Here is an 11,854-nt window from a genome sequence, read left to right as displayed (position 1 = left end):
ACTGGACAGTTTGATGAATTCGTCTTACTACATTTCCGCTTGATTGAAACAATAAGCTACAGTAACTGTGAAACTGAGTACATGATCAAATGAAATGTCTCAGACTGATAGTTTGTGCTCTATTAACGCATTACAAGTCCTAATTGTACCATCATACTGGTGGTCAAATTCTCAGTTTGCTGCCATTCTAAGACAGATCTCCCTGATTCGCAGAAAGGTTTCAGTGCGTGATGACACAGTAGCACCATGGGAATGATCTCCAGTTCAGCGTTGTACCTAAGGGGTTTCAATCATTCCCGTAAATTCTCTCTAGTTCCCGTTAATGTGTCGCCCCCTGCTGCCCAGCGGCAGCAATGACACTGAGCTACGTTGTGGTTGAACTGATTTTCAAGGGACTGAGGTAACAGAACGTGACAGCACATGCAAACACATTGAAGGCACCTGCTCTCCACCTACAGGGGAGAGCTGACGATAACAGTACTAACCATCCATTTTACTTTTCTGAAGTTTGTACTAATATCTATGTTCTTTTTTTCTTTAGACCTGAAATGTTGCTTTTAAAGTTGCAGTCCTTCGTGTGAACATTTTCTCTTAACTTTTAAACAGTATAATACATTAGAGATTACACAGAATACTGGACGGAGCAGAGGATAACCTTTGACCCCGGCATTGCCAGATCATGGAGATTACAGAAAGGTGAGAGACTGTTTGGATCACAGCTGACACGGCACACGTTTAGGTCTTCTCTTTTCTCCTCCCACATTGTGCTCTTCACCAGAAGAACACAAACATTAAAACCTTTGGTGTAGAGAAGCTGGTCATTTTTACATCAGTCGTATTCTGGTCAGACAACACTTCAGAAATGATGCGAGATGCCATTCCAGAGACGACCGCTTGGAATTCGAGAGGATGTTGTAAACATGAAGCTTCCTTTTGATTGGTTAAAACAAGTAGCTGATACTTCTGTTTAGCTTTGCAAACACCCACGTTTTCCCCCATCTTTTAACTTAAAAGGCTCAAAAAAGGGGCATCAAGCACATCCAATGCTTCCGGCTCTTGTGGCATCTTTTTTCTCCCTCCCCATCTATTGTTGCCGCATGCAGGACACAGGAAGTGGGCGGGGAGCTGCACCCCTGCCAGGTGCCAGCGATGCCCACTGTGCCCACGCAGAGGCGACAGAGAGGAGGCGTGACCAAAACACTAGGCACCTTCCTGCAATCCGGCAATCTGCTCGAGGGGGCGGGGCAGGGCGGGGCTGAGGTGGGGCGGGGCTGGGGAAAAAGGGGGGAGGGAATGTGAGCAAGAACAACAAACAGAAACTCAAATAAAAGTGGTGGTTGATTGTTTCAGTTTTTTTCCTCTCTCTTTGTTTTTTTTTTTATTAATAAAGACCCCGCCCTTCAGGCGGTGGTGGTGGCGGGGCGGGGCGGGGCGGGGCTGGGTGGGCGGAGGCAGTTCTGGGCGGGGCCCGGCGCTCAGTGCAGGTGGATGTGCAGCTTGATGCGCAGGGCGTCGCCGATCTCCCCCAGCAGGTAGTCGCTGTCGTGCTGGTCCTCCAGCTGCCGGAGCCTGCGCGGGCCGAAGAGCGGCAGGCTGGCGATCTCCAGGCGGTACGCGCCGGCGGCCGGCGGCTTGCGCCCCAGCCGCAGGACGCTCTTCCCGTCGCGGCGCTCCAGCAGGCGGAAGTGCTCGCCCTGGTTGCCGTGGGTGATGACGTAGCGCACGTGGTGCTCCAGGGGCTCCAGGGCCGGCAGCAGCTCCAGCAGGGGCTCCTTGTTCTGCAGCGCGGCCAGGCTCAGGTTCATGGGGATGGAGGACTGCGTGTCCACGCTGGCCATGCTGACCGACGGCTGGCGGAGAGGCGGGGACAGAGGGAGTCAGTCACATGACCGCGGCATCCCCCCAGGTCTACCAGACTACCTAAAGCAGGGGTGGCCAATCTTATCTAAATAGAGTCAGTGTGGGTGCAAGTTCTTGTGCTAGTCCAGTCAAGACCTGGTGAAGAATCAGGTGTCTCAGTGCCGGGATAAACCAAAAACCTGCACCCACACTGACCCTTTTCGGATAAGATTGTACTCCCCTGAACCGAAGTGCCCTAAAATGCAAGTTTGACATTTATTTCTTCCGAAATAATGACTCAGGGCTGCCTAACCCTGTTCCTGGAGATCAAGCTTCCTGTAGGTTTTCATTTCAACACTAATTTGGCACCCCTAATTCTACTGATTAGCTGTTCAGAGGGTTGGAGTAAAAACCTACAGGAAGGTAGATCTCCAGGAACAGGGTTTGAGCAGCTCTGATATAATTGACCCAAAGCATTGATAAACTGGGCAGATCAAAAGCTTGACTCATTAAAACAGGGTTCTCAAATTCCATTACAGGAGAACCACAGCGGCTGCAAATTTTTTCAACCAGAAGAGAAAGAGGGACAGCAGGTGAGGGAGAGAGAGAGGGAGAGCAGGTGAGGGAGAGAGAGAGGGCGAGCGGGTGAGGGAGAGAGAGAGGGGCAGCGGGTGAGGGAGAGAGAGAGGGGCAGCAGGTGAGGGAGAGAGAGAGGGAGAGAGAGGGAGAGCAGGTGAGGGAGAGAGAGAGGGAGAGAGAAGGAGAGCGGGTGAGGGAGAGAGAGGGAGAGCGGGTGAGGGAGAGAGAGAGAAGGAGAGGAAGAGTACCTGCTTCAGCTCGTTGTCCTCGCTGTTGCGTCTGTGGCGGGCGCCCTTGGCGCCGGCGCCGTTGCCGTTGATCTTGCACTCGTAGCAGGCCTCGGGCGACAGGGCGCTGTCGTCCTCCTCGCCCTCAGCGCCGGGCGGGTACTGACCCTGGAAGCCCAGGCCTGTGATGCAGTGACTGCGGGGACGCAGAGCAGAACGCATGAGAACCCCTCACCCGGATCACAGCCCGCCGGGTCCACTCAGCCACCAACATATCCCTGGGGGAACTTCTCAACGGAACATTCTACTGCTGATGTAACAATCAATACTGGTAACCAAAAGCAACGGAGTTCTAGAACACTGACTTAGAAAACATTACAAAGAACCTACACTTCAAAGGGTTAAGTGCATGTATTGTCAACCCAATAATGAGATGTCGTTCATTCTCTTTTTCTATTGTATTTGTTTGTACATGTTTTCAAACATATTTAATCAAACCAGCAGTCAATCGACAATCAACAGGATTCATTTGCTGGTTATTAAGTCAAGATAGTCAGTAATAAAGGGATTTCCACACATGGCATTTTGCACATCACAATGCTGAAGCTTGTGTTTAAAGTTACAGGGAGCACACAATATCCCCTACGTCCCCGCGCAGCGCGCTTAGCTTACCCCTGTCCCGCTCTGTAGTACCCCCCGGGGCAGCCGCACAGGTAGCCCCCGTCCGTGTTGGAGCAGCCGAAGCTGCAGGGGTTGCTGTTCATTGAGCACTCGTTGATGTCCTGGCAGGAGCCGGCGCCCTGCTCGAAATCGAAGCCGGACGGGCACACGCACTTGTAGCTGCCCAGCGTGTTGTAGCAGGAGGCCGAGCCGCACACCTGATTGCTGCTGCACTCGTTCTCATCTGAGAGGGAGGAATGGAGGGAGGGAGAAAAAAGAAAGAGAGAAAGGATGAAATGAGAAGCTGAGGCATGTGAAAACAGGACAGGAGCTGGGTTGAGGATAGGCTCATGTTTCATAGGATGTGCTGAGAGTGATGCATACGTCCTCAGCTTCAGAACAATGATGGACCACTGCAGAACAGGGCCACTCACCTACGCACTGGTTCCACTGGTAGTGTTGGACAGGGCCACTCACCTACACACTGGTTCCACTGGTAGTGTTGGACAGGGCCACTCACCTACACACTGGTTCCACTGGTAGTGTTGGACAGGGCCACTCACCTACGCACTGGTTCCACTGGTAGTGTTGGACAGGGCCACTCACCTACGCACTGGTTCCACTGGTAGTGTTGGACAGGGCCACTCACCTACGCACTGGTTCCACTGGTAGTGTTGGACAGGGCCACTCACCTACGCACTGGTTCCACTGGTAGTGTTGGACAGGGCCACTCACCTACGCACTGGTTCCACTGGTAGTGTTGGACATATCCCTGGGGGCATCCGCAGCGGAATCCTCCCAGCATGTTCTGGCAACCGTGCTGACAGCGGTGGTTCCCACCGCACTCGTCCACATCTGAGGAGGAGAGAGAGAGCGAGAGAGAGAGAGAGAAAGAGAGAGAGAGAGAACGAGAGAATTATATACAGCCCTTCAGTAATGCTAATAAAGCTAGCTTGAGGTATGAGAGAATTGTTGTAACCCTAAGCTTTTACAACACTCTATGTAATTTCATTTCAAGTGAGAGATTTTAATTTTAAAACCCCCATTATTGGTACGTATTAACCCCTCATTATGTCTGTGAGAGAGATTGAGGAGTGACTGAGTGACTCATCACGTCTGTGAAAAAGTGGAGATGTGACTGAGTGACTCATCATGTCTGTGTGAGAGATGGCGGCGTGACTGAGTGACTCATCATGTCTATGAGAGAGATTGTGGCGTGGCTGAGTGACTCATCATGTGTGTGAGAGAGATGGCGGAGTGACTGAGTGACCCCTCGTGTATGAGAGAGATGGTGGCGTGGCTGAGTGACTCATCATGTGTGTGAGAGAGATGGCGGAGTGACTGAGTGACTCATCACGTCTGTGAAAAAGTGGAGATGTGACTGAGTGACTCATCATGTCTGTGTGAGAGATGGCGGCGTGACTGAGTGACTCATCATGTCTATGAGAGAGATTGTGGCGTGGCTGAGTGACTCATCATGTGTGTGAGAGAGATGGCGGAGTGACTGAGTGACCCCTCGTGTATGAGAGAGATGGTGGCGTGGCTGAGTGACTCATCATGTGTGTGAGAGAGATGGCGGCGTGACTGAGTGACTCATCGTGTATGAGAGAGATGGTGGCGTGGCTGAGTGACTCATCGTGTGTGTGAGAGAGATGGCGGAGTGACTGAGTGACTCATCATGTCTGTGAGAGAGATGGCGGAGTGACTGAGTGACTCATCATGTCTGTGAGAGAGATGGCGGAGTGACTGAGTGACTCATCGTGTGTGTGAGAGAGATGGCGGAGTGACTGAGTGACTCATCACGTCTGTGAAAGATCGGCAGGGCGACTGAGTGGCTCACCCTCGCACTCCACCCCGGTGGTGTCCAGGGAGAAGCCCTTCTCGCACTCGCAGTTGAAGCTGCCGGGCGTGTTGAGGCAGGAGGCCCGGGAGCCACACAGGGTGGGCTGGCTGTGGCACTCGTTGTTGTCTGTGGGACAGATGCAGGGGTGAGTCAGAGCGCAGTCCAGATTGACAACAACAAACAGACTAACTACAGACAGGCACACTGACACACACACACATACAATACAGGCTCACACACAAACAGACTAACTACAGACAGGCACACTGACACACACACACATACAATACAGGCTCACACACAAACAGACTAACTACAGACAGGCACACTGACACACACACACATACAATACAGGCTCACACACAAACAGACTAACTACAGACAGGCACACTGACACACACACACATACAATACAGGTTCACGCACAAACAGACATACATGTCTCAAACCCTCTAAGTTCAGAAGGGTATGGTTAAATAGCTCAGCTGGTACAGTGTAGCTGCATTGTGCAGGAAACCTGGATTTGAGTGCAGTTTAGAGATGTTGATGTTTTGTTATGTACTTCTGTGGGCGGCTGTGTAGTATAATGGTTAGGGAATTGGCCTTGTAACTGAAAGAGTTACAGGTTTGATTTCCATCTAGGACACTATTATTGTACCGTTACCGTACTTAACTTGCAAGGCACTGAACTGAATTGCTTCAGTATATCCAGCGGTAAAAATTGGTGATATGTAAAAAAAACTTGTGCAAATTGCTCTGGATAAGAGTATCTGCTAAATATCAGTAATGTAATAAATATCTCTCTCACACACAAATACAAAAATACAGACAGACGTACACCTCTTCTCCCTGTCTCTTTCTGTCTCCCTCTCACACACACACACGCACTTCTGATCTGCTGTCACTCACCGATGCAGGTGGTCTGGTGCTGGGTGAAGCCCACGGGGCACTTGCAGGTGAAGCCGCCGATGGTGTTGACACACAGGAACTGGCAGTTGTGCTGCTTGGTGGAGCACTCGTCCAGGTCTGCGTGACAGGTGGAAGACAGGTGTCACAGAGGAGGGAAGCCCTGTCCCATTCGCTACACATCTATTCACAGGTCACAGCACCATTCAGTTCATCTTCAGCTAAAACTTAAAGGTCTGCTGTTGCAATGGGAATGGGGGAGGCTGGGGGGGGGGGGGGGGGGGGGCTGTTCAAACTGAAATATTAAATTGCAGACGCCATGTATGTAACTTTAAATTAAATTATTTCCACACTGTATCCCACAATATGTGTGGTCTCTTTCAAAGTAGGGGAAGCTGAGGAAGAGAGCTCCTAAGTTTATATCTCTAAACCAGACTGAGCCAGACAGAACTAGACAGTGCCAGACAGAACCAGTCTAAGCCAGCTAGAGCCGGACAGAACCAGAAAGAATCAGACAGAGCCAGACAGAGCCAGGCTATGCCAAACACAGCCAGACAGAATCATACAGAATCATACAGAGCCAGTCTGAACTAGACAGAGCCAGACACAGCCAGTCTGAGCCAGGCAGAGCCAGGCAGAGCCAGACACAGCTGGTCAGGAAGCTCACCTTTGCAGGTCTTGCCGTCTGGCTGCAGGATGTATCCTCTGGGACAGGAGCACAGGTAGCTGCCCTCTGTGTTCTTGCACAGGAAGTTGCAGGGCTTGGGAGACTGGGCACACTCATCCATGTCTAATGCAACAGGAAGAGGAAATGAGGAGCAGGCAAACATGGGGCTGTTCCTGTGAATCCACTAAAACAGTTAGTTGAATTACACGCATTGGTCTGTGTTGGTGATTCTAACTGGAGTTTGGGAGCAGTCCGTGCTTCAGTACCACAGTGGTTTATTGCCAAAGGTGCAGACTTGTATTTTGACAGTGTTCACTGAGCTGAAAGGCTTTCTGATGGTGCTTTACTTTCACATTACACCATCAAGAATAAATAAATTGTAATTAATGGTGTTTACGTGTGTGTATGTGCATGTGTTTGAAGTTGTGTGTGTGTGTGTGTGTGTGTGTGTACCAACGTAGGACGTACCAACGCAGGATGTTCCAGTGAAGTCAGTGGTGTAGCCAGTGTTGCAGTGGCAACGGAACGACCCAATGTTGTTGATACACTGGCCATTCTTACAGAGGTTGGGCATCACCTGGCACTCGTTGATATCTGAAAGGAAACAAACGGTGCATTCATTCAAAAACACAAAAAAAAACCACGACACATAAACTAAAAAGGCAACAAATATAAATCCTGGGCGTAACTGTCATCAAATTCTAAATCTTGGTCAAAACTAAAGATACAATGTTAAATTGCTTTCTTTACGCCTCATTCCATTTCACCAAAAATCAAATTAGTTCCACCATGTCCCTAATGCTTGTCTCTGATGCGTCTACAGACACACATCTGCTGAAGCTCATTTAAAGCAGGAACGTAATGAATGCTACACCTCAGTACAGTGCTATTTCGGGAGGGAGGCGACCAGCACTATGATTAAACGCCGCTTTCCGTCCCTGCGCCAGTCTCTGTGCCCGCGCTCACCTCTGCCATCGGTGGTGAACCCGGGCCCCTGCGGGCACATCCTCTTGTACTGCACGGTGCCGGGCAGCGGGCAGAGCTCGCAGTGGGGGCCCCAGCCACGCCCGCCGTTGCAGCAGCACTCAGACTTGGTGACGCTGTTGCGGTTGGTGGAAGACTGCTGGCACATAGTCTGCAGCACGTCCGTGAAGCAGAAGCCCTGTCTGTTATCTGTGGACGAGGGACAGAGAATACACACACATCAGGCTCCTGTGTATCTGTAAGGACCTGTGGGCTGTATTAGTGGGGACCTGTAAGCGATATTTGTAAGGACCTGTGAGAGTTATTAGTGAGGACCTGTGGTTGTATTAGTCAGGACCTGTAAGCGGTATTAGTGAGGACTTGTGGGCTGTATTTGTGAGGACCTGTAAGAGTTATTAGTGAGGACCTGTAAGCTTGCTGTTAATATTGTAAGATTTATTTCCTGTGTGAAGCTTGTAAATATCCCGCTACAAAGTGTTTTAAAAGATGGTGTGTCTGTATCAAAATAAGTCTCATTGTTTTGTGTATGTGTCCATGTGTGCGGTTTCTCAATCCATGTGTGTACATGAGTTATGTGTGTTTATGTGCTTATGTTGTGTATGTGTGTGTGTGTGTGTGTGTGTGTACGTGCTCATGCCGTGAGTCTGTTTAATCTCCCTCAGATGTCTGCTGAGTCCTGTTGCCATGGCCGCTCACCGATGCACTCTGTGCCCGTGGAGCTGGGCTGGAAGCCCTCGTTGCACTCGCAGCGGTAGCTGCCCACCGTGTTGACGCAGCGCCCGTTCTTGCAGATGCCAGGCTTGGTGCGACACTCGTTGAGGTCTGCCGGGGGGAGGGGGTGGGGGGGGGGGGTGTCGGTGGGTGAGAAGGTCAGGTGTTTGGGAGTTTAAGTAGGGCAGAACACTCCACCTCCCACACAGGGCTTTACCAGAGCACTCAGCAAGGACAGAGTGACCCCACATTCAGGCAGATCTAAAACACCATCTAAACATAGCCACATGTGGTAAGCATGGCAACTGAAATGTGTTTACAAAGACCACTATAGCAGAAGTGTCCCATCTTATCCAGAAAGGGAGGGTGGGTTCAGATTTTTTGCCTAGCATTAGACTCAACTAACGAACTGATCCTGTTCTTCAATCAGACGTCAATAAGTAGAATCAAGTGTGTTAGTGCTGGGATGGAACAATAACCTGCACGTACAACGGCTCTTTTTGGATAAGATTGGACACCCCAGCCTTACAGAAATGGGAATATACAGAAAATATATAAGGTTATTGCTACACTTCACAGTATATGGAAAAATATACAAATTATTTGTGTTTTGTATTTTGTGATATTGCAATTTATTACACTGCTCTGAAATATATTTACCATTGCATTTTCCAAAAAGTCTACATTTAGCAGTGCATTGTGGTATATTTTAAACAGGGCTCATGGAGGACTGAACAACCAGACATTTTAACTGATCTACAGCAGCACTGAAGCACAGCAGCACACTGTGAACAGCGTGAGGGAAATGAGTCCCGTCCTGCGGCAGCTCGCGCCCACAGCGCCCCCTGGTGGCTGACTCACCCATGCAGCCCTCTCCGTCGGGCCGCCTCTGCATGCCCAGGGGGCAGATGCACATGAAGGTGCCGATCAGGTTCTTGCAGCTCATGCCCTTGGAATCACAGTCGTCCAGCCCCTCGGAACACTCGTCCTGGTCTGGGGAGTGGGGGGGAAGACACGCCATGAGGGGAGGGGTTGGGGGGGGGGGGGTACAGAGGACGCAGGGGCCCAGGACCATGAAGAAGGACAGCCCTGGAAAAACCCCTCTCCTTTTCTACCATACTGCTTCCACAGAACAGTACCCAAATAGCACAAAGTAAAACGATTGTGGGGTGTCTCCTGGCATAGCCTGAGTCCACAAGCTCATTGTGAGCTGCAACATTTGTGGTTCGAAACCGGCTGCGCAATCTTTGCTGCATGTCTTTCCTTCTCTCTCACTCCCCATTCTTCCTGTCTCTCTACACAGTCCTGTCCAATAAACCTGAAAAGGCCTTAAATATATATATATATATATATATATATATATATAATAATTTTTAAAATGTGAAACTTCGCTATTTAACAATTAGCTCTTGTTTCATTACAATATTCCCCATGATAAATTCTGGGTTTATTTCTATCAGCCTGTCCGCTGTGGTCTCTGTCGCCCCTGCAGACTGGGAGAGTGGCGGCCGTTTCCATGGTGACGGAGTTTCCTCTCACCTCTGCACATCCTGTGGTCATCGCGCAGCACGTATCCCGACGGACAGGTGCACTCGTACGAGCCGAAGGTGTTGACGCAGCGGAACGCGCAGAGCAGGGGGTTCTGGGCACATTCGTTCACATCTGCAGACAGACAGACACATACACAGACAAACACACACACACACACACAGACAAACACACACACACACACACACACACAGACAGACAAACAGACAGACAGATGCAGACAAAAAGACAGGCGCAGGGGTAAGGTACTGATACATACAGCACAGTCTGAGCTGAACTTTAGCTAGAATTGTATTTCTCACCCGGCACTAGGAGTACCCAGAGTAAACCAAAATGAGCTTGGAAAGGAGCCAGGTATAATATGAGGTGCTTTTTAAAATAAGTTTTCATGCTAAAGTGACTGTAAATTGGGGATGAGTGTGTGATTCCCACCCACCTTCGCAGGTCATCATGGACCCGGGTTCGAAGCCCTCCTGACAGGCGCACTCGAAGCCTCCCACCACGTTGGTGCAGGTCCCGTTTCCGCAGGGGTTCCCAATGGAGCACTCGTCCGTGTCTGAGGAAGAGGGACAGGGGGTTACCGTGGTGAAAAAGGTTAAAAAAAGGAGGAGATATTCAACTGAATCCCTAAAATAAGGTCAAGTTCACACAAACCAGGAACAATGAATGGCAACAAATCACACATTTGTAACACACGGCGAACATTCTTGGACCAAACGGCATTATTTAAAAGGGATCACAAGACTGGGCCTCTCAACTCCAGTTCCTGTGAGCCGCAGTGTCTGCAGGTATTCACTTCAACCATGCCAGGCAACACCTGATTTCACTAACAAACTTACTTCCTGAACCAAGGAGGTAAAATCATTAGCGAAGTCAGGTGGTGTACCGCATGGCTGGAGCAAATACCTGCAGACACTGTAGCCCACAGTAGCGCTGCAGTAAGACATGTTGAGTGCAAATTGCTTAGTAATACATAGCGATGCAGATGCAGCTGATTTGATTCCAAGCCTATTTGTTTCACCGTAAAAAAAAAACCCCAACCCACTGGGCTGATAGTGCTTGTGTACAGTGTCTAACCGCACGAGAACAGCAGTTAGGAGCCTGCTCACCAACGCAGTGGACTCCAGTGTAATCCAGGTTGTAGCCGAACGGGCACTCGCAGCGGAAGGAGCCGTCCGTGTTGATGCACATGCCGTTCACGCAGATTCCCGGGTTGTCCAGGCACTCGTTCATGTCTGAGGAGAGACAGAGAGGACAGGGTACAGGGGGTTACAGCCTGTGGAGGACAGAGAGTGTGGTCTAGTTTGGGCCTTTAAGGCTTATTTTTAACATTTTAATATATACTCATGATTTGTTGATGGTTTTAGGATGGCATTGTTAACTAGCATTTTGTGATGTTTATGTGGACTCGCTGGTCTGGGAATGTGGTAAGCCAGGTCTGCCACTGTTGCTTCTATTACTCAGGGGGATGTTCTCTTGTACTGTAAGTTGCTCTGAATTAGAGTGTCAGCTAAATTGATATAATGTGACATACAGTCAGGGGTGCTGTAAGGGGGGGGGGGGTGTTAGGATGATTCCATGGGCCCTGATGGGGGCTCTCAAAAAATGTGAGAACACAGTATTTTCTGGGGTAGTGGGGCCCAACGTGAGGTCTTTTCATGGGGCCCTAAATCACCTAAGTCACCGAAGACACTTAGCGGCAGTTTTCTCACCTTCGCGGCCTTCCCCAGGTCCTGGCAGAGCCCCATGGCCATACGGACAGAGGCTTTCGAAGGCAGCTGTGAACACAGGAGACAGAGGATTAGGGTTCCTCTTCCACTGAAGCAGGGGGCTGCTATGTGGACCTTTATTACATTGCTTCCAAGAGCTTTCCAAGATTTTTTTTCTGCT

The 11,854-nt window shown here is 50.0% G+C and overlaps 1 protein-coding gene across 1 annotated transcript in view; it reads right to left on the bottom strand.

Annotated features, from left to right (window-relative positions):
- Positions 1–1,428: 1,428 nt before the first annotated feature.
- The window catches only part of fbn2b (fibrillin 2b), a 67,279-nt gene continuing 56,853 nt past the window's right edge, over positions 1,429–11,854 (bottom strand). Inside the window, exons 51-65 of the mRNA XM_035412292.1 lie at positions 11,677–11,742; positions 11,074–11,199; positions 10,401–10,520; positions 9,956–10,078; positions 9,278–9,409; positions 8,402–8,527; positions 7,688–7,894; positions 7,190–7,315; positions 6,722–6,844; positions 6,058–6,174; positions 5,146–5,274; positions 4,041–4,160; positions 3,318–3,549; positions 2,667–2,841; positions 1,429–1,850 (exon numbers count right to left, since the gene is read on the bottom strand). Of these exons, the coding sequence (XP_035268183.1) occupies positions 1,476–1,850; positions 2,667–2,841; positions 3,318–3,549; positions 4,041–4,160; positions 5,146–5,274; positions 6,058–6,174; positions 6,722–6,844; positions 7,190–7,315; positions 7,688–7,894; positions 8,402–8,527; positions 9,278–9,409; positions 9,956–10,078; positions 10,401–10,520; positions 11,074–11,199; positions 11,677–11,742 (2,297 nt within the window). The 3' untranslated portion in view covers positions 1,429–1,475. The remainder of the gene's footprint in view (positions 1,851–2,666; positions 2,842–3,317; positions 3,550–4,040; positions 4,161–5,145; positions 5,275–6,057; positions 6,175–6,721; positions 6,845–7,189; positions 7,316–7,687; positions 7,895–8,401; positions 8,528–9,277; positions 9,410–9,955; positions 10,079–10,400; positions 10,521–11,073; positions 11,200–11,676; positions 11,743–11,854) is intronic.

This window comes from Anguilla anguilla, chromosome 4 (assembly GCF_013347855.1).
Source record: "Anguilla anguilla isolate fAngAng1 chromosome 4, fAngAng1.pri, whole genome shotgun sequence".
NCBI lineage: Eukaryota > Metazoa > Chordata > Actinopteri > Anguilliformes > Anguillidae > Anguilla > Anguilla anguilla.
This window is presented reverse-complemented; position numbering and strand designations above follow the sequence as displayed.